The sequence below is a fragment of the Protomyctophum parallelum genome, assembly GCF_964188405.1.
Source record: "Protomyctophum parallelum genome assembly, chromosome: 3".
In the NCBI taxonomy this organism is placed as follows: Eukaryota; Metazoa; Chordata; class Actinopteri; order Myctophiformes; family Myctophidae; genus Protomyctophum; species Protomyctophum parallelum.
In genome coordinates, this window is record NC_139698.1 from 10,735,849 (window position 1) to 10,758,240 (window position 22,392).

The following is a 22,392-nucleotide window of genomic DNA, read 5'->3' on the forward strand; positions in this document are numbered from 1 at the left end:
ACAAATAATTAAAATTAAATAGAATAGCTTTTTGAAAAGTAAAATTATTCATTATAAATACAAAAACAAAACAAAACAAATGTACAAACTTTTAAAAGCTTCCCACTGATATTCCCTTTCACTACGTATATACAAGTTGAGTTTCTTCACTAGTGTTGATGATTTATTCCCCCACACCCCCCCCCCTCCCCTCCCCTCCCTTCCCAAGTCCCTGTATTCTTCACCCTCACGTCTTGATGAGACCCTCCAGGAAGTCCTTTTCCACCATCTCCTCAATGTCCTGCCGAGCGCGGCTCCAGAACACTTTCTGGCTCTCCAGCTTGTGTCCGGCGTCCTTGTGTCCGGAGAAAGGCCCGTCGCCGCCGGCGCCGTGGGCGTAGCCGGGCCCCGAGCGGCTGCTGGCCTTGCTGTTGAACACCTGGCTGAGCAGGTTGAAGAAAGGCAGGAGCTGTTCCATGCTGCGGATCACGTACAGGGTGAGCGTCAGGTGTCCCGGCTCCCAGGACAGGGTGCGGCTGGAGCAGTCCTCCTCAGGGTTTTTCTGGTGGGGACGATGAAAGATTAGGTGAATCAAACTTTAAAAAGGTAAAAGCTCCTATAAATGTCACCTCCATCACCTACTGTACTTGGTCTTTCAAAGCAGCCCCTCCCTCCTGCGTTTAATCCAATTAATGCTGCTGTCAAATGGCTCTTAGCCAGCAGTGCATCATGCAGGAGTCCAGGCCACTGATCAACTCTATTACGAAGTCCTCACTTCCAGCATCATGTGAACCATGAAACTGAGATTAATAGACTGAGAAGGATTTACTCTGTGGGCAGATGAAGAGCCATAGAACAAACAAACGCACTGGCAACATCAACAAACAGGGCTGTGACATTGACCAACACTGCGGCAATTTTTCTCTTGCTTCATAGTACTCACGGGCCCTGCCAGGGTGCACCTAATTAGTCACATTTAGGCAGAAGGTTTCACTTCAGAAGGAACAGTTAACCCATTCAGGGCGAGAACCACTTTTGGTATTTTAAGCATTATGTTATACTTTAGCTGTTGAAAAATAGCACATCTACAAGCTCATAGCGTGGCACTCGGTGCGGTCGGTCCCTGGAATAGCATATTTTCAGATGGTGGTTGGCGGCCAATTACATATAATTTTTGGGGTCCTTGACAAGAAATATTGAGAACCACTGATACACCTATAGAAACATGAGCTTTTTCAGAAAATTGTCATTTAGAAGATTTTTTTTAATTTCGACGTCAGGCCTAAACGAGTTAATGCTTTGTAAAATCTACTTTGTCTCAATCAGCAAGTCACCCTGCAGGCTCATTACAATAGACAGAGGCAGTCAAAATACCTTGGCTCGTTTCCTCAGCAGCTTGGCCAGTCGGACCACGTAGGGCTTAAACTCTCGCTGGTGGGTCCCCTGGCGTCTCACTTCAAGACCCGAGTCATCTGAGGCCTCAGGGATGAATGCCCAACGGTACCTGAGATGATATAGCACACTTTAAAGACACTGGTTCCCAATGTAGGGGTCCTTGAGCGTTTTTAACTGGAGGGGTTCCTGGAACAACATATTTTCAGATGGGGGTCCTTGACATGAAATATTGAGCGCCACTGATACAGAAATATTGTAAGCAACTTCTGAAAGAGGCATGTTTGTACTGACATCTGGAACTGTGGCAGGCTCTCTGAGGGTAGTGCCAGAGCCAGATCTAGCAGCTTGCAGGCAGACAGGTAGAGGTTGAGCCAGCGCTGGCTATTGTAGGACGTGGAGAAGCCGTTCCCTCCTGAGTAGGTGGTCTCCAACCCGGCCACAGATGGCCCTGATGTCCTGGAGATGGAGAGGAAAGGAGAATTCATTGATTGGGTTAATAATAGGACATTAAATACAGACAGGTACGTACAATTTAGATAATTCATTCAATATGTTCCAATGAAGGGAGAATATCCCCTTAATAATAATGTAATGGCCTGGGCCATGGCTCAGTGGTCCAGGCACCATGGCTGGTAATCCAGTCTGGCAGTGTGCCGCGGGTTCGACTCCCGATCCCGACGGCCTTTACTGCATGTCTTCCCCCCATTCCCTCTCCCCATTTTCCTGTCAGCCTACTGTCTGTCCCACCATAAAAAATATAAAATAAAGGTGAAAGCCACAACAAAAAAATAATAATAATAATTTTATGTGAACACAATTATATTACAAAATAACGGTGGTACATTGAAAACAGCTTTTTATGTATTTTAACCATTAGCCATTTGATGGACAATAAAACGTTATCTCAATCGTTGCTGCTGCTGTTAACAGTTACCTGGATATGTCCTCATCTGCCGTTAGCTCCTGTTCCATCAGTAAAAACACCTGGACCTGCAGAGAGAGGTTTTCAGAGATACATATGAGTGCCGTCACTTACTGCAGCATGATGCACAGAATCAGTGAGAGTGTGAGTCGAGCACTCAGAGCACAAGACTGTAAGGGACACTCTAGTCGAGTACTATACGGACCAGTTCGGTGATCATGGTGGGCCACAGTGAGGTGAGATGTTGTGGAGACATGCGCAGCAGCAGCACTCTGAAGAACAGGAACACCTGAGCATGGAGAATTGGCACCGCAGGCAGTCGGAGACTCTCCACCAGGCGCTCTGAAGACACACATGAACACAACAGAGAGGATAAGGATCTGCCCCGTGGGCACGTGAACAGAAAAACAATTCTACTACTACTACTTTGTGACAATGGCTGTAGAAAAGCATGTTGTTTGAGAAAGCAGTGAACATAATTTTGTAGTGCTGTACACTGTATACAGCAATGCGAACATTTAGAACTGAACTACACAAACTCATTCATGGGAACGTTTGAACACGACTTCATTTACAACTTCAACTTCAGGACACATGGAACAATTTGTAAGTTACACAGTATAAAGTAAGAATACCCATGTTTCAGTTCTCAGTAGAAAATAGAATCAGAATTACATACCCTTTTTGGAAGTGTTTTTGAAAAACAAGAGATTCATCTTTGAGAACTATTTTTTTTCTTTGATTTAATTGACCTTTATTCAAATCCCACCAGCATATATTTTACGGGGGATTAAGATCTCTTTTTCTTTACCCTGTATGTCGGGGAGGTATTTCTGGTATTGGTCCACCTCGCTGCTGTAGATGGTGAAGGCCAGCCGTTTGAGAAGCATGGCCCTCTGCTCCAGCTCAGCGTCCCGGTTGGTGAACAGGTTCAGAGAGCTGCTCTGAGCCACGGCCACACGGGCTGGAAGGACACACACACACACACACAGAACAGTTAGTTAGTCATTGGTCCGACAAACGACCACCTACCTCAAACCCTAACTAACCATAACCCCAAGCACGGGAGCAGCGCATGTCCGACATGCGGGACGCATGTCAGATTAATGCTCCGTCGGAATTACAGTACGTGCGGATCCCCCCACATTTGTGGGTCCATTAATTTTTTGTTCCCCACATTTTAGTTTTTAATTATTATTATTTCAAAACATTTTAAAAAAAACAGTCCCAAAAAAGCAATTAAAAACAAATTAAATTATTATTTTCTCAGTAATTTCATGAAGAAATAAAGGAAAATAATCTAATAAATTCCATTCGCACAGCGTTGTGAGCTTGTAGATTTGCGTATCCCGTTTACACCATTAGACCAATTATGCAGTGGAGACTGGAGACACAGAACAGAAACTAGAAAAAGTGCCCTTCTGGGCACAGGTCTCCACCAGGAGGATAGGAGTGTGTGTGTGTGTGTGTGATGCTTGGCCTGTTGTAGCGCCACCATGAGGCTGATTTGAAAACTGTCAAGTGGCATTTCTTCCAAAGCCTAGTGGGAATATGCATGCACAGTTTCACCACAATCGGACACTGCGTTGAGTAGTTGTGGCGATTTGTACAAAACGGGTACAAAGCGGGCTACTCCTGAAAAGTTTAGAAGCAAATCGTAGCCAAAGAGGGTGGATTATGAGAAATCACAAACCAGTCTTGATCACATGACTATGGAGAGCATGTGTACCGAATTGCTTGAAATTAGAAAATGTGTTTTACATATGTCGGCCTCCTGGTGGCGCTATAAAGAGCAGATGTGAAAAATTCCAGGCAAAGGTTTTTCCTTGGCCTCTAGGGAGTTGGCATACAAAGTTATCCACAGATCCGTTAGAGGTAAAAACACTTTTCGGACAGTTATAACGCCACCATGAGGCTGAGTTGAAAATGTTCATGTGGCATTTCTTCCTCTGCCTAGTGGGAATGTGCGTGCACAATTTTACGGAAATGTGTTCATGATTTGCAGCATTTTCTTTGAAACTGAGCACTCCTGCGACCTTTGGAAGCCAATCTTAGCCAATCAGGATGGAGTCTGAGAAATCTGAAAGACCCGTTTCGTTGAATGGCTCTAGAGAGACTGTGTACCAATTTGCGTGATGTTTGGACAAAATCTGTAGGTGTACTGTCCAAAAACTTGTTTTGCACAAAGCAGCCTCCTGGTGGCGCTATAACAGGCTGTTCTGGACATTTTGGGGCATCCAGGGAGTGTGTGTGCAAAATTTGGCATCGACCGTGTTAACGGTGCCGGAGATTAGCTGTTCACAGACAGACGGACGGACGGACAGACACACGGACGGACGGAGTGCAAAACATACTCTCTGTCCATGCCTTCGGCCCTGTGGAGACAACAATGCAGAGGACAGTTGCAGTATATGATTCTGTATGGCTATGATGAGTGATAAGTAGTCTAAAACAAGTTTATATTACAAGAAAAAGCATACACCTCTGCCCTGTTGATTTTATTAGAAAATATTATCTGCATTGTCAATAGGCGGGTGAGCTCAACAAGCTCAATAAGATCATAAACAAGGCCAGCTCTGTTGTTGGCCTCCGAATGGAGAGCCTGCAGTCAGTTGCGGAGAGGAGGATCGGGGACAAACTGGACTCCATGCTGGCTAATCCCTCCCACCCCTTCTATGGTGTGCTGCAGGATAGGGTGAGCACTTTCAGCCGTAGGCTCACACTCCCCCCGAGGATGCACACGGAACGACACAGACTCTCTTTCATGCTATCAGACTATACAATGCGAATGCATAAGAACTGCCTCCCCCAAATGGCATATGGTCCTTGGTGGTCCTGGTCTTGTGTGGTTATGTCCATTTGTGTCTGTTTTGTGTTCTTCTGTCTGTCCAGTAGTTTTAGCTTTTTATGTGTCACATTATGCTGTTGTAACGCTTCAATTTCCCCTCAGGGATTAATAAAGTATATCTCATCTCATCTCTCATAATACCCAGTCATAGTACACAACAAGAAATTAGATTGGAATAAAATTGGACATTCAAAGCTTACTCATTAGGTCTCGGAATGTGGTCTTATCGTGAGTCATCAAGTGGTCAATGATGGCTCTCCAACTGAAAAATAAGTAAATTGTGTTGCAAATTAACAGGCTAATATTCCATTGTGAGTACACATGCACGCACGCACGCACGCACGCACACACACACACACACACACACACACACACACACACACACACACACACACACACACACACACACACACACACACACACACACACACACACACACACACACACACACACACACACACACACACACACACACACACACACACACACACACACACACACACACACACACACACGTATCTCTCCCTACTCACTGGCTGACACAGGAGGAATCCATTTGGAAGAAAGTATGGTCCATAAAGAGGTCGAACGCTTCCTTCTTCCAGGCACGGCGGGTGTACTGGTACCCACTCAGACTGCTAAGCAGCTGGATACAGGCCCGGTAGCTGGGGGCATTGTGGGCACTGCCAAGACCAAGGGAACGGCATGAATGCATCACTCTGAGCTGCCATTTATTACAATGTGACTCATGGTCACACTTGCCAAATAAAGTAGCTTTATCTCTCTCATTTCTTAATGAGGAAGTATTGATTCTTGTCCAGTAACATTAGAATATAATATTTCTCTTTTATACTTTGCCAAAGTAAACTTTCGATATCAAAAGCCATATCGTCCTCTGGTATTATATAACTTCATGTGATCATTCAGATTAAAAGAGTCCAAACCTGTGGTTCCGGAGGTAGGGCACCACGTAGTGCATGATGTTAACTAGCAGTGATAAGATAAGATAAGATATGATAAGATAAGATAAGAGGAGTCCAAAACTGTGGTTCCGGAGGTAGGGCACCACGTAGTGCATGATGTTAACTAGCAGTGATAAGATAAGATAAGATATGATAAGATGAGTCCAAACCTGTGGTTCCGGAGGTAGGGCACCACGTAGTGCATGATGTTAACTAGCAGTGATAAGATAAGATATGATAAGATGAGTCCAAACCTGTGGTTCCGGAGGTAGGGCACCACATAGTGCATGATGTTAACTAGCAGTGATAAGATAAGATAAGATAAGATGAGTCCAAACCTGTGGTTCCGGAGGTAGGGCACCACGTAGTGCATGATGTTAACTAGCAGTGATAAGATAAGATAAGATATGATAAGATAAGATAAGAGGAGTCCAAACCTGTGGTTCCGGAGGTAGGGCACCACGTAGTGCATGATGTTAACTAGCAGTGATAAGATAAGATAAGATATGATAAGATAAGATAAGAGGAGTCCAAACCTGTGGTTCCGGAGGTAGGGCACCACGTAGTGCATGATGTTAACTAGCAGTGGGATGACTCTCTCCTTCTCGTCACTGTAGAACACCATGTCCAGGAGATGAGCCAGCACCTGACACACACACACGCGCACACACACACACACACACACACACACACACACACACACACACACAGTCACACACACACACACACAGTCACACACACACACACACACACACAGAGAGAGAATTCAGCATTCACTCCTCAAAGCACCATTTCATCACCAATGTACCATCACTGTCGGGCAGAATATTTCGACGTATATATATTTTTTCGAAATTAATGCTCTACTTCGTCATAAGAACGTATGACATTAAAGTAGTGAAAATCTACGAGTTCACAAGCTTATATTTGTGCTACGTTCGGTAGCCATTGTAACACAGGTTTTAAATTTCCATTAAAAAGGTAATGGATTTGGACATGGAGTTGGTCACCCGTTAGTTGGAAGCATGGATGTACAGCACCGTGCTTCCAAAATAGGGCAAGGGATCTTTTAACCCATTCTGGGCGGGAACCCCTATTGGTATCTTACCCCCTCAGGCCGGGAACCCATATTTGGTTCTGTACAGTATGTACAGTATTCAAAAATGTAACATTTTTGATGCTGCTATTATAAATATTTGAAGTTTTTCAGAAACCTTAGGTCAGGATTTAGAGGCGTTTTTAGAATCGGCATTAGGCCTAAATACTACTTTAACCCTATATAGTTCATTAATTGGGGTCCCAGGGGTCTATAGTTGATCCCCTTCTTTTCCCCTCTAAACCAAATATCTTAGCCAAAATAGCTGATCTACACCAACTATCTTAGCCAAAAATAGCCGATCTACAGCACAAGTTCACAATGCGATGCGTTGTGAGCTTGTAGATCAGCTATGTTGGCCTATTTTCACAGAAGGTTTGCCTGTTATAACATGCCCAGAATATGGACCGTAAGGTTCACGTGTTAACTTCACACTGACTACACACACTGGATCCAGTTCCAAAGGTATTTTTATAACCAGACGTCAGAGCTTACCACACACTTTGATTATTTATATTTCCACAGAGAAATTGCTTTAATAGGAAAGTGCATACATTGGTGGCCAGATAGATTAACTCACAAACCAGCCAAAAGTGTTCCCTTACAATATTTCTCTATTTATAAGGTGTAATTCTCCATCCCTTGTTTTCTGCGAGGTTCTGGAGATTAAATTTCAGTATGGCCACAGCATTACAACACTGCAGCAATATGAAAACATAAACATAACGGCATTGCGCTTTGCAGCACAGCATCTAATATATTGCGCTAAATAAAAACACATTAATCTAAGATCTGCAATCGGCAGCAAATAGCTGCCATAACACAGTCAGCCAAGAGAGCCAAGCTAGGAACAGTCAGTCAGGGGACCCAATTCTTCAGCACCAATCCAAGTCCAACCCCATTGATCTATTGGTCTGCTTATAATGGCTGAAGTGGGGGCGGGGACGCTGGGGAGATGATCATAAATCAGACATTAGGGGTTCAGTGGGTCCAGTATTAGTGTATGGCCGTGTCCAGACTTGTACATGTTTAGAAGTGCACAGGCCTAGTAAAACAAACATGATCGAGCTGCATTGTGAAAAGGATATGAATAATGGGCGGACAGAAAGACAGATGCAGTGATGCAGAACCAGAACCAGACTGGAGCGTGTTGTTTTACCTCGGCCAGAAGTGTGAGTGCGTGAACACTGTATACTGATGGAGTGAAGCTGGACATCTCCGTCACTGTGAGCATTATATCTAAAAAGACACACAGCGACCATTAGTACAGCTCAGCATGCCATGCAGCCATGCTGATGTGAGAGCAGACAGCAACACAGTGGGCTGATATAACAACATATCGAGCGCACATTACCAAAAAGACACACCCGTTCTGTTTTTCCCCTCACAATACCACACTTCATTCACATAAAATATCATGCTTGGAGACCGCTATAGAGCTTGAGGAATCCAATAGGACAGGGCGCCACTTCTCAGTTGAACTGAATGGCTGCCCCAGCCGCCCCATTACTTTGAATGGTGTTCTCACTCTATATAGAGCAAGACTAGTTTGGTGTCAAGCCAGCTTAACGTGACAATAAAATAAATGCTGCACGCTTAACTCTAGTAACACACCTTTTATTATCGATCTACTTCAATATTCATAAAGTCAGGTCACAGCAAGTCCAGACCACAAAACATGTATTAACAGAGTTTCAAGTGTGCACGTTTATCCAAAATTTAAATGACAATTTAGGCATTTAGCAGACTACAGCAGCTGTCAGTAATGGACACATTCACAGCTACAGCTGTATGGTTCTGTAAGGCTGCTGTGCAGATATAAGCATCCTCACCTTCCACATCAGACTCCAGGTTGTTCCCTTCCACGACTATCTGAGGAGAGGCCTTGACCTCCAGGTTCCTCCTCAGCCAGGTGGTCTGCTCCAGAGAGGAGCCTGCGATGGTCCCGATGGCCTCCACCACCTTATGGGTCACGTCCTGCGTATAGGAGTCGTATTCAGTGAATGCAGCAGTGGAAGCTTTTACATTCCTAGAGAGCAACTACTGAAGTGCAACGTAGAGAGAAAGACACCATGATGGAGAGAAACAGAAAATGAGAAAATATCATACAAAAATAAATGAGAAAAAGAGGTTGCGCATCAGCAATGGCTTTCAGTGGAGTGCCAAACCCAAATCAAGTATACATAAAAAAATAGGAATTAAAAGAATTCCAAAAAGGTAGCACATCCAAAAATTAAACAAGCGGGGGACAAGGTACTCAAATTTCCATTTCTTTATTGGCACACACCAAAAAGGAACGCTAACGCGTTTCGGCTATGCAGCCTTCATCAGAGCATCATAAAAAAAGAATCAGACCCGTCTGAAATGAGTGTGTGTCTGTGTGACACTTGGTGGTGAACAAACACTATAGCGCTATTTTTGTGCTCGGACAGACCCAGGGACGCACATAGCTGTCTATAGGAGTGGTTGCACCACTCAAAAAAACACATTATGGATGGAATTACCTGAAGCTCCCGTTGGTCCTTCTTGCTCTCCAGATTGGGGTTCTTTAAGATGAACTCGTTCAGAACCCTAGAGAGGAGAAGAAACCAAAAGTTATGCTGCATGCCGTGGTGGGGTGTGACCGTGTGTTTGAGTCTCTAAGGACTGAATGCTTCTGAGCTACTCAACCACCAGTTAACAGCTGCATTGTATAATGTATATTCACAAGCACACACTGGCTGGTTACAGTTTGAGGTTAAGCCAGATGGGCTGGGAGTGTAAAGAGAGAACAGGTAGTTCCACAGTGGGAGTGTGAAGAGAGAACAGGTAGTTCCACAGTTGGAGTGTAAAGAGAGAACAGTTAGTTCCACAGTTGGAGTGTAAAGAGAGAACAGTTAGTTCCACAGTGGGAGTGTAAAGAGAGAACAGGTAGTTCCACAGTTGGAGTGTAAACATAGACTGTAAAAAATATGGACAAAGCGTTCCCCGGGTCTAACATGAACGTAAAATGAAGCCTGTAATAATATGCTAATTCCTGATGTAAGTCGCCATCTTTCTAGATCCGTTTGGTACCAGCTGGCCATTGGCTGGCTCCGTTTTGTACCAGCTGGTCATTGGCTGCCCAGACAACGAGGCGGGACTTCCCCCCTTCTTCTCCGTTGGTTTTTATTTTGACTCGAGTGGGAGGAGAAGACTCTTGAGTGGGAGGGGAATCCCGATCATAGACTGTAACGGTAGCCACGCCCCTCAGAACATACGCGACTTTATGGTCATTTTTTTAATTAATGGGACCATAATTTTCCAAAAAGAATATTATGACATTAGAAATGAGACTTTAAACTAGTGACTGGAAGAAGAAAGTATTCATGACCATGTTTATTAAGGTAATACAGTCTAGGTGAAGTTGGGCCAAAATACATGGGCCTCTATGGAGCTATGGGGCTTTTTGGGTCCAGTCCAGCGCCACAACAGGCCATTATATGAACTACCGATTTCAAATGAGGCTTCACGAAATATCTGGCTGACTGCCCCCCTGAGTGTAAAGAGAGACCAGTTAGTTCCAAACTAACCCCAGTATGAGGAACTGTCCAGGGGCAGGAAGTCCCAGCTGTACAGAGTCTTTTAGTAGTGCAAGCAGAGATGGCCAGCTGTCCACCAAGCTAGACACAGGAATCCTAGGGACAATAATGACAGCATATCAATCATTATACAGTCAAATATGAAGTGTTAAATAATTACATTTTACATTTTAAATGTAACATTGATTGATTGATTGATTGAATACTTTAATAGTTTTGCACAGAATAAATGGTAAATGGTGCATTTATATAGCGCCTTTATCCATTACATTCATTTCACCAATGGCGGCGGAAACCATGCAAGGCACCAACCAGCACATCAGGAGCAATTAGGGGTTCAGTGTCTTGCTCAAGGACACTTCGACACTAACTCTGGGGGAGCCCGGGTTCGAACTACTGGCGACCTTGCGGTTACCATCCAGCTCTACCCCTCTATCCACTCTACCCCTGAGCCACCGCCCCATAGTGCTTTCTTGGATTGAACCCAAGAAAGCACTATGGCATGTTTCCATTGGGGTCTGACTCCTGTGAACACTGAGGTGTTACTGTGCATGAACCTTAATCATAGCCAATAACTCACAGGTACAAGGTTTGATGAATATGAGGTTCTAAACAAAAAAGCATGACAGCATTTTCAGAAAGGGCTACTGGTTTAGCCAGGAGAATTCAGATTTTGAGAAGCACAGATCTCACCTCTGGACGTAGGCATAAAAGAACTGCAGCATGCAGACTTCCAAAGACAGGTGCTTCTGTTGGAGAAAAAAATACAGTTAAATTAAGATGAGGGACTGCTCAATAAAATCCAGTGTGACATTGTGGATCCATTTGGTACACACTCTGAAGTTTTCCTTTGTGATGTCTGCACTGGCAAAAGTCGGTAGTAGTATAGCCATGGAAATGACTTACCTTTTCCTTAGCAATGGCTGGAGGTTGTTTTAGGACCTCCTTGACCGTCTGCATGACCGTCTCTGTGCGCATGGCGCTCACCGAGCGCACCAACTCCACCAGTAGCAGCTGTTCCTCAGAGGCAACAGGTATCACCTGACAAACAAACCAGGAACATACAGACAGTCAGACAGACACACACATATGGTATATTGTAGGAATAGTAGAAGCTAAGAGAAGGAAATAGATAACCAGACACAGTACGATAACTAGAAAGTTGGAATTTGGGGAAATTCCAAGTGTGGTTGTCTCGATTGCACAGACGTCGTCAGGGAACTGAGGAATCCGCCGGGAGACGTTGTGTTAGAGGCCGAACAACACAGCATTTAAATGTGGTGCCGATCGGATCCTGCGTTCATGATATACAGCTTTTTCTTTTTAAGACATAGTTGCGTCCTAAGGAATCCAGGGAAGAAATGTTTATGTCCTGTACAGTTCAAGAGTTATAGGCCAAAACTCTAAGTGTTATAGCCCCACCATGAGGCTGACTGATTAAGTTATTGCGTAGGCCTCTGGACTTCTCTATCAATGACACATGATTGCCGATGAAGCCGGTCGATTTTACATATGGCTCGTGTGTATAATGTAAGAACCGTCGGAGGAGTAGCCCACTAAACTTTAGGGTTTATGTGGCAATAAAGTCTCACAAGAACTGTACCGTGTTGCCCGTGCTGCTAAGAAGACAACCTGATATATGTTGCAGTTTTATTTTAACTGCCCAGGACGGAAGTTCTGTCTTTTGAAGCCTATCCCGTTGACTGACCAGGACGGAGATTCAAGACGGAGTTCCGTCTTTTAAGCTTTATAATTGTTTGATATCGGCAAGCGTCAAGCGATACACTACTACAGTCTGAGCGTGTCTGTCTCCCGGACGGGAGGAAAAATCTTCTAACTCTAATATCTCTGAATCTAATTCACTGATTTAGATTATAATCAAAACATACGTTTTGGACGGCTCATCGCGGTCGAAGAATTCATGCCTCGGGTGGTCGGCGATCCTCCCGCGAATGTTTCGGTTAGATGTTATGCTGCATGTACAGTATCTGCACAACAACATGGAGTCACTGTGTCACCTTGAAAAGGGCTCTGAAGCTGCAACTAGCTGGGCACACCAATTTACTGGTTCCAACTGACGCTGGGCAGTTAAAAGTGTTAGACCAACCTTGATCCTTGCTGGAGTCTTGACATGTTTCCTTTCATTCCAGACATAGGCAATAGCAGCCATAAAATGAGCCCCGTGGTTCATGGAGATTGGACCCAGCAGTTCCAGAATCTGCTGCCGGAGGTTCTATGCGACAGAGCCGGGAGGAAATAAATGTTAAATCCAAGATGCTTGTCCAGTTATAGTCACCAAAGAGGTCACTTATTTAAAGCATTCAGGACGGGAACCCCTTTTGGTGTTTTAAGCATTATGTTATACTTTAGCTATTGAAAAATAGCAGATCTACAAGCTCATAGCGTGGCACCGAGTGTGTACATCTGATATTTGCTATTTTAGATTTTTTTTGAAAATGTGGCGCAAATCTTTGAATATATATTCTTTCAGAGCGAATGTTTTAAACTAAAATCTTTGCTTCTGGGGGGGTCCCTGGAATTTCTCAGATGCAGCCAAATACAGATAATAGTGGGGGTCCTTGACATGAAAAAGGTTGAGCACCACTGATAGAAACATAGGTTTTTCTGAAAATTAGGATTTAGAAGACATCCTCAGGAGTCAGGACTAAATGGGTTAAAAGCCGGAGAGTGCTGTATATCGTCCCCGTCGGTTGAAAACCTTGTATGTCCAAAACCGCAACTTGTCAGGAAATCAATGGATGATCCAACGTAGTTACAGACTTACGTTAATACATTTCCTTTATTCATTTATGAAACCAACAGACTACATTTTCTGAAATGTTTAGATTTTTGAATACAGTGAATTATGAGTTTGTAGATCAGCTATGTTTTGTTACTTTCAATACTGGCTATTTATTAAAATATATAAATAGTTGAACTATGGAGATACCAGGTTTCTGGCTGACTGCAACAATATATTGTACGTAGCTGCTACCATGTCATGACGATTTAGTTAGCCTACAGCAGCGGTTCCCAAACCTTTTTGGGAGAGTCAAGCCCAACACACACCGGCTCCGTCCGACGCGGCGTGACGCGTTGCCGCCGCCTGGAAAATAGAACTGGTTCTATCGGCGCGCCAGCGCGCGTCGGACGCCACCGGTGTGCGATAGGTTCATTGAAAATAATGGAGGCGGCTGTTTTGACGCGCGGCGGTCGCAGACGGTGTGTGATGGGCTTCACACACACACAGTCACACAGTCACGCAGACACACACAGACACAAAATTAACGACTGAAGCATTTCCAGCTGGTGTTGTTCATTACTTAGCTTCCACTGGGTAGGCCCTACAGTATAGTGATAATTCTTTTAGTGTTTAAGTGTTTAACTGTAGTCTGTTCTCAAGTTTCCTGAGAACACTGCAGTCCTTTGAGAGTACCACCACTATATTAAAATTATGTCCTCCGTTATTCATCTTCCTTTCATTTGGGCAAGGCTCCAGACAACACAAACCGTTCCTGAGGGAGGTACAATTTAGGAATAAATTATATTATAGATTCCTGTAACACCATGATAACAAAATATTTCCATCTGCTCTACTCACAATAATGTGAAACAAAGCAAGCAGCAGTAGCATACGAGATGAAGCTCACTCCTCTCTGACATCTTCATTTTCTATAGCCAACAGCTCAACAACAAATTAGTCAGAGAATAACTAACATTAACACTAACACCGCCTGGGAGTATTAATCACACAACTAGACAGAGTTATTATGATCTCATTGACTTAACCCATTTAGGCCTGACATCGAAATAAAAGTCTTCTGAAAGAATATATATTCAAAGATCTGTGCCGCATTTTCACGATTTTTCAAAAATAGCAGACCTACAAGCTTGTATGAGCTTGTAGGTCTGCTATTTTTCAATAGCTAAAGTATAACATAATGCTTAGTTAAAACACCAAAAGGGGTTCCCGTTCGTTCAGAATGGGTTAATGAAATTGTTCTCTCTTGGGGTGCCGTTTTCCCAGCATACCTTGGTGGAGCCCAGGTTGATGTTGGACGTGGAGGCGGCGGAGGCCGTCACCGGCCTGTCGGAGCTGTCGGCGTGGTAGAGGACGCTCCACAGCAGGGTGACAGACGACATGATGGTATGGAGGATGGACAGGATGCCCGCACGAGCCTCTGCCAGGTGCTTCTGGTCAACGCTCTCTATTGCCTGCAACTATAGGTGAACACAGTGGCATATATGCCCAAGCCAGTCAATACTTTTGATTGATATTGATCAATAACAATGTTGTATGGTAAAAGTACTGGATAAAAATCACCCCCATGTGAAGTGAGGGGTGCTCTTATCATAATACATGATACATCATCTCATTCCGGCCAATCACAATTTGCGTCCACACTTTTGTCTTCAATGTTTGTGTTTACGCAATGTTTGTGTTTACACAAAAACCCTCAAAGCTGCACATAGGAGGTGCTAGCGCCCCTCAACAATATACTGTATAATACTATAGAATGCACAACATCACCATATCATATTAACACAATTATAAATAGCCAAAAAATAACCAATTAAGCCTAAATGAGGTACGTGCAACCTGTTCCAATCCAGAGTCAAGTACATAAAGGTTCGGAACATAAAATGGCATCGTCAGTTGATTTATTAAATACACATCTTTGTTTGTTGTTTTAATGTATGAGAAAAGACAGTGGGCCTAGAGTGGCTAAGATCACTTAGTGGTGCCCAGCGCCCTCACCTGGTGGTACTGGGCAGTGGGGTCCAGTAGACAGTAGTGGATGATGGCAGTCACCCCCTCCAGCACGGTGAGCATCAGGTCAGGAGGGATGCACAGAGCCATCCACTGAGGTCTACAATGTCAAGAGAATAAAGTGGTTTGAATGTGTAAAATCATTCTTCTTGGTCATCATTTAATTCTATCTGTAGTGTTCTAAGTTACACTACTGTCCGTTTTATGTCCATCGTCTCCCTTTCGCGACAAAAATATGTAATTAAAACCTAACCCAACATACAATATAGATGGCAGCGCATCAAGTGTCCAATCTGGAGCGCTGTCTGCTTCAAATACCTGACACCAGGGTCCAAATGACTCAAAGAAGAGTAGGGAGACCACCTCCAACCACTGAAGATGTGCTAGTATATTGTATTAACATACTCTACAATACAGATTGCTTAATACAATAATCTTTTGTTCAATAAAATAAGTCAAGGAACGATGCTTTAAGATGACGCTTGTAAATATAATGGTAATTTGTAGTGGTGGATGAGCAAGGCATGTGATGGTCAACAGTGCCACCTAGTGACAGAAATGATATTAAAGCCTGTATGTATGTACAACTTTATATATTATCTCATTTGCAGGGCTATGTCTCCATATTCTGGGCCCCACATAATCTTGGTTAAAACTTACACCTCAGAAATTAGCTGCACCGATATTTTAATGCCCGACTACAATTACTCTATTCTTGGATAACCGCAGATGAACACATACAAGTATTTACATATTTCATTATTGCATTTTTAGATTGCAATAATTCAAAATTTTAACTGAAATGTAGACTGAGCAGATACCACTACTTGCAGCATTAACACAAGATCCTATTGAATCATTACTTCATGCCCATCGCTGTCTGCAGAGACACATTTTGGACAAGTACTGTAAAATGTGTGCATTGAAAGAAAAGAACAAGTGGGTGGGTATGTGTGTGGATGTGGTAATGGTTCTTGCCATGGTTTGCTTCACCCATGTTCATTAGAACATACGGTAGTTCAATCTACAAAATGGTCCAACAAAATGTGCTTTCGATCAAAGTGCAATGTCATTTCATGTGTATGTCTGACAGTTGTGGCATTCAACATTTGTAATGAACAGAGATTGGGGTACTAGTAGGCCTACTACAGTACCTGGTGTCAGTGATGCCCGTCTCATAGCGATACTGCTGCAGGAGGTTGTCCAGGTTTCTACACAGCTGCAGGGTGACGGAGGCCACCACCCTCCTCAGCACCTTCCCCATGTAGGGCAGCGTGGCCGTGATGAGGCCGATCCACTGCGGGTGCATCTTGCAGGCGTGGTGCTGATGCAGCGCCCGGATCACGGCGCACAGGAACATGCCCTGCGCCGTGATGGGCTGCCCGTGCAGGTACTGCAGCGACGTCATGGGCTGCTGGGGGTTGACGTGCTCCACCTCGCCGCCCAGGAGCTCGAAGCCCGCCCCGGCGCCCCCCGTCCCTCCGCCGACCCCCGCGCCCCCCACCACGCCGCCGGGCCCTCCCTCGCCGCCCTCCTCGGCCGACACCAGGACCCGGTGCTCCAGCACCACCAGGCTCTGCAGCAGCCGGAGGAGCTGCGACTGCACGGCGCTGCAGCTGTCTATCTGGTCCTCGGACAGGTTGATCACGCTGTCCTCCGACAGGCCCTCCTCCACGGCGGCCGCGTTGACCCCCGCGGCCCGCTGCTCGTGCCACTTCTGGGCGCTGAAGATGGAGGACAGCAGGCAGTGGAGCACCACCTTCTGGACCTTGCACTTGGAGAGCACGTCGCTGATGAAGCTGGCGAAGCCCTTGGCCGAGCCGCCCGTCACCTTGGCCAGCTCGCTGAAGAGCAGTGTCAGCACCTCCACGCTGGTCAGCTGCATGGCCCGGTTCCCGGCCAGGTCCTGGGTGCCCACGCCCGCCACGTGAGCCGAGTAGTAGCTGCGAAGGAAGTAGAGGCAGAGCGAGATGATGATCTCCAGGTACATGGCGCTGCGGAACGAGTGCGAGTGCGAGTCCTGGGGGATAGGGCAGTAGAAGTCCTTGCCCATGACGGAGACCCGGTGGCGCGAGAGGAGGTTCTGGAGGAGTGACAGCTGCGGAGTGTAGGTGTTGTTGATGCTGGTGGTGGAGATGGCGCCCACAAAGCCCGAGGGAGCGGCTCGGAGCATGGACGCTATGGCCGTCAGGGCGTGAAGCGCCCTGGACGAGTCGTACAGCTGGAGGTAGAGCAGAACGTGCTGGTAGAGCGGGTGGATGTTAAAGCGAGGAGGAGCCGCGGTCGATCTGCGACGCGCCTCCGTGCCACCGACGCTGTCCACAGGGTCGGCCGCGCCCCCGCTGGGCGAGCCAGTGTCGCTTTCGATCTCAGACACCTCCCCTTCCCCGCAGCTGTACCAGTTTTCCAGATCCAGGCTGTCCCCGAAGAATATGCTCGGGCGTAGCTTTTCGGCCAGACCAGCGGCCTTCTTCATCCTCTCCACCTCTTTCCTCTTGGCCTTCTTGATTTTGGGCTTTGCTCCAGGTGACTTGTCCGCCAGCTTCTCCAGGATCTTCCCTTTCAGGCTGAGCTGCGTGCTGCTATGGCTGCGTTTGCGTGCCTGGGGGTCGTCCACCTGCAGGCTGTGTTCGGGGGTGGCCGGGCCGGAGCCGTCCCGCAGCGTGACGATGGACGGGTACGAGTTGTGCCGCGTTATGCCCTCTTTGGGCTCCTCTTCAGCCGCACTGTCGGCCACCGCCACGGAGAAGAACTCCAGGGTGCCTCCCGCCAGCATCTCCGGCAGGGTCGGGTGGTGGGAACCGGGATCGGGGGCCACGTCGACGCAGGGGCCCGTGGAGATGTCCGAGGAGGTGCTGTCCGAATCAGTCTGCGGCCAGGCCTCAGGGTGGGTATCGCCATCCAACTCCTCTTCCAAACTCACAACCTGACTAATAAGCTCTGCTAAAATGCAGGACACGGCCTCCACGATGGCGTCCTCGTCCTCTGCAGACACAGCGTCCGAGGAGCTGGGCAGCTGGTCTGAGCCGTTGACCGTGCTGCTGTCGCCGTCTGGCTCCTCGATGCTGCCGTTGTCCACAGTGGACGAGTGGGAGCCGCTGGACTCGGAGCTCGGGGCCTCCCCCTGCTGGTCAGACGGTTGATATTCACCAGCCAGCTGCAGGTTCTCACTGCTCAGGCTAAGCAAGGACAGGCTGTCACTCAGAGGATTGACGGTCAGACAGAAGGGCTCCATGTCGCCCAACGGAAGGCTTCGGAGCTGCTCATGTCCCGCCCTGAGACCCTCTGGCATCTGGCTGAAGTCTGAGAGGAGAAGAAAAGGACATTTTCTGTGTGAATGGTAATAGTAATTGAAACAAAATTCAAATAAGTTAAAGAATAAGTAAATCATTAACAGACAAGATGACAAAAACCTCTCTTTACTAGCTTAAGTGACATTTGACTGAAATACGGTATGGTAGAGGAAGTCACATATCTTCGAGCCATGTGGTCGAAACTTTGCGCCATTAATACAATTGTTTGGGAGCTTTAAACCAGTGCGCGGATGTCCTGCACCTGTCCTAAATACAGGCACTAGATGTGCACACGATCTCCTCTTTTCAACTCCAATTGACCATATTCACAAGGAGAACAATGGTCATTCAATAAGCCAGTGCTCACTGTCTACGAAGCCGGAGTCTCTGCCATAGGTAGCCTCCGAGGGCATGTCCTGTTCAGGTGGGTTGGGGAAGGCCGTGGCCCAGTGGCACTGAGCCTGGACCCTCTGGATGGAGACCCGGTGGGTCTTGGGGTGCAGCAGCAGGAGGAGCAGAGGCTCCAGGACCCGAGCTATGTCGTGTCTCTGTAAGACCTGGTTCAGCCAGGCCCGACCCACAGAGCTGGCAGACGGGTCCCAGTAGCTCAGACTGTCGAGCATGATGAACAAGGACCTAGACAAGGACAGGGAGCGGGACGAGGTAGTTTAGGTATGAGATGGAGAACAGAAAATGAAAAAAAAACTGAAATCTAACAGAAATGAGAACAGAATGGTGATGCATACTAAACCTACCTGTCAAAGGTGCGATTAAAAGGGGAAGACTTAGTCATGTTCAAGTCCCTGGTCAAATGCCACAGCACTGAAAACTTCACATGGGCCTCAAGGCGAATTCTCTGAAAGGAACATGGACAATAATTGTCAAATAGATCAGAGATGATCTATTATGACATGATGTACTGGGGCGGCAGTGGCTCAGGGGTAGAGTTGCCGGTTGGGAACCGGAAGGTTCCCAGTTCGATCCCGGGCTCCCCCAGAGATAGTGTCCTTGAGCTCTGAACCCCCGTTGGTTGGTGCCTTCGGTGTATGAATGTGTGTGTGAATGCGTGGGTAAATGCGATGCACATCTACAGTATGTAAAGCGCCTTGGATAAAGGCACTATATAAATGCACCATTTACTGTCCATTCGTTTTTTTCGAATGAGTGTTTATATTTGTCTTTTACTGTGTGTTAATATTGCATTGTTTGCTCTTTTTCTTTTAACCTGTGCAGAACTATGGTTGACTTTGTCATGTTAAATGTACTATAACATTGAACGGCTCTAACCTTGTCCCTGTGCATGAGCTGCTGGCTGATGACGTCCTCACAGATGCTGGAGGAAGGCACCAAGTTGTGGAGCTGGTAGAAGAGCTCCACGCTGCGCTGGTGGTGCTGAGGTGTTCTTTCACCCAGCTGGTCCCAAAGGATCACTGCCACGTTCTGGGGAGAGGGGTGAGAGGTATACAGAGAGACACAGACAAATGTAAGAGGAGGCAGGTGATTTGGATTGTTGTGGAAAGAGAGAAAACCCCTGCCTTCGCTGTGGGGTGTTCGCTACTATCAGAAGATGTACGATAGGCCCGGACGGTTAGCTCAACCTAGGCTGCCAAGCCAGCCGTGCGCGCCGCGGGTTTGACTCCCGAGCCCGACGGCCTTTGCCGCGTGTCACTCCCCATCTCTCTCCCCCTTTCCTGTCTGACTACTGTGTTCCCTATCAATAAAAGCATCAAAAGCAAAAAAGAAAAAAAAAAAGTAAGATAACATCTGGAAACACAAGAATTCATTGACTGCTAGCGGAGAAGACCTACTGTATCTCAAAATATATGCACTTAAACTAGCAGTGAAATGCGTTTTTAAGGTAATTTCTGTTGTCTCTATAATAAAGGATAGAATAATAGAGGATGACGGTACAGATTGAGAGAGGAGGTGGAATATGAGACCGAATTCAAGCTAAGGTGGCAAGTACCTTGTCTCTCTGAACCATCAGGAGTGTAATTCGAACACGATATATACTCTTGCAACATGGCAGTAATAGAAGAGTTCAAGTGGTAATTCCCAAAACAACCAAATCCACCACACATCTGCTCCAGTACCTTAAAGAAGTCAGTCTTGTCGGCCATGTACTTCAGTATTCCCTACCTTAAAGAAGTCAGTCTTGTCGGCCATGTACTTCAGTATTCCCTACCGTAAAGAAGTCAGTCTTGTCGGCCATGTACTTCAGTATTCCCTACCTTAAAGAAGTCAGTCTTGTCGGCCATGTACTTCAGTATTCCCTACCTTAAAGAAGTCAGTCTTGTCGGCCATGTACTTCAGTATTCCCTACCTTAAAGAAGTCAGTCTTGTCGGCCATGTACTTCAGTATTCCCTACCTTAAAGAAGTCAGTCTTGTCGGCCATGTACTTCAGTATTCCATACCTTAAAGAAGTCAGTCTTGTCGGCCATGTACTTCAGTATTCCCTACCTTAAAGAAGTCAGTCTTGTCGGCCATGTACTTCAGTATTCCCTGGGTGAGAGGAGGCCTGATCACGACGGACACTCGGCCCTGGCTGGGGCTCCGGGGCTGGCCGGGGTCGCCGCTGGCGCCCGAGGCGAAGCTCTCGGCCGTCACCATGGCGACGGACTGGGTGAGGCCCACCAGGTCCATGAGGAGGGAGATGGACACGCCTTGCATGCTGAAGTCGGCGGGCAGGCAGCAGGCGTCCATCAGCGTCTGGAGCCACGGCGCCGGCTGCATCTGCTCGCCGTCTGGACGGAGGGAGAGAATGATATAGAATCACATGCATTAACACTGCAAAACCTTTACAAACTATGTTTCTGAATTATATAGAATCACATGCATTAACACAGCAAAACCTTTACAAACTATGTTTCTGAATTATATAGAATCACATGCATTAACACAGCAAAACCTTTACAAACTATGTTTCTGAATTATATAGAATCACATGCATTAACACTGCAAAACCTTTACAAACTATGTTTCTGAATTATATAGAATCACATGCATTAACACAGCAAAACCTTTACAAACTATGTTTCTGAGTGGATGGAGGGAGAGAATGATATAGAATCACATGCATTAACACAGCAAAACCTTTACAAACTATGTTTCTGAGTGGACGGAGGGAGAGAATGATATAGAATCACATGCATTAACACAGCAAAACCTTTACAAACTATGTTTCTGAGTGGACGGAGGGAGAGAATGATATAGAATCACATGCATTAACACAGCAAAACCTTTACAAACTATGTTTCTGAGTGGACGGAGGGAGAGAATGATATAGAATCACATGCATTAACACAGCAAAACCTTTACAAACTATGTTTCTGAGTGGACGGAGGGAGAGAATGATATAGAATCACATGCATTAACACAGCAAAACCTTTACAAACTATGTTTCTGAGTGGACGGAGGGAGAGAATGATATAGAATCACATGCATTAACACAGCAAAACCTTTACAAACTATGTTTCTGAGTGGATGGAGGGAGAGAATGATATAGAATCACATGCATTAACACAGCAAAACCTTTACAAACTATGTTTCTGAGTGGACGGAGGGA

At 45.9% G+C, this 22,392-nt stretch overlaps 1 protein-coding gene across 3 annotated transcripts in view; it reads right to left on the reverse strand.

Annotated features, from left to right (window-relative positions):
• Nucleotides 1-220: 220 nt before the first annotated feature.
• dop1a (DOP1 leucine zipper like protein A) overlaps nt 221-22,392 on the reverse strand; it is a 40,342-nt gene continuing 18,170 nt past the window's right edge. For all 3 annotated transcript variants that reach the window (XM_083761454.1, XM_083761456.1, XM_083761455.1), the window contains 23 exons: nt 21,288-21,571; nt 20,114-20,266; nt 19,582-19,682; nt 19,194-19,462; nt 16,688-18,836; nt 15,522-15,633; nt 14,795-14,983; nt 12,870-12,995; nt 11,669-11,803; nt 11,456-11,511; nt 10,754-10,858; nt 9,707-9,773; nt 9,035-9,179; nt 8,362-8,441; nt 6,643-6,752; nt 5,678-5,827; nt 5,345-5,406; nt 3,108-3,260; nt 2,502-2,638; nt 2,309-2,364; nt 1,666-1,830; nt 1,354-1,483; nt 221-541 (listed from right to left, as the gene is read on the reverse strand). In XM_083761454.1, coding sequence (XP_083617580.1) covers nt 227-541; nt 1,354-1,483; nt 1,666-1,830; nt 2,309-2,364; nt 2,502-2,638; nt 3,108-3,260; nt 5,345-5,406; nt 5,678-5,827; nt 6,643-6,752; nt 8,362-8,441; nt 9,035-9,179; nt 9,707-9,773; nt 10,754-10,858; nt 11,456-11,511; nt 11,669-11,803; nt 12,870-12,995; nt 14,795-14,983; nt 15,522-15,633; nt 16,688-18,836; nt 19,194-19,462; nt 19,582-19,682; nt 20,114-20,266; nt 21,288-21,571 — 5,249 coding nt within the window. In that variant the 3' untranslated portion in view covers nt 221-226. The remainder of the gene's footprint in view (nt 542-1,353; nt 1,484-1,665; nt 1,831-2,308; nt 2,365-2,501; nt 2,639-3,107; nt 3,261-5,344; nt 5,407-5,677; nt 5,828-6,642; nt 6,753-8,361; nt 8,442-9,034; nt 9,180-9,706; nt 9,774-10,753; nt 10,859-11,455; nt 11,512-11,668; nt 11,804-12,869; nt 12,996-14,794; nt 14,984-15,521; nt 15,634-16,687; nt 18,837-19,193; nt 19,463-19,581; nt 19,683-20,113; nt 20,267-21,287; nt 21,572-22,392) is intronic.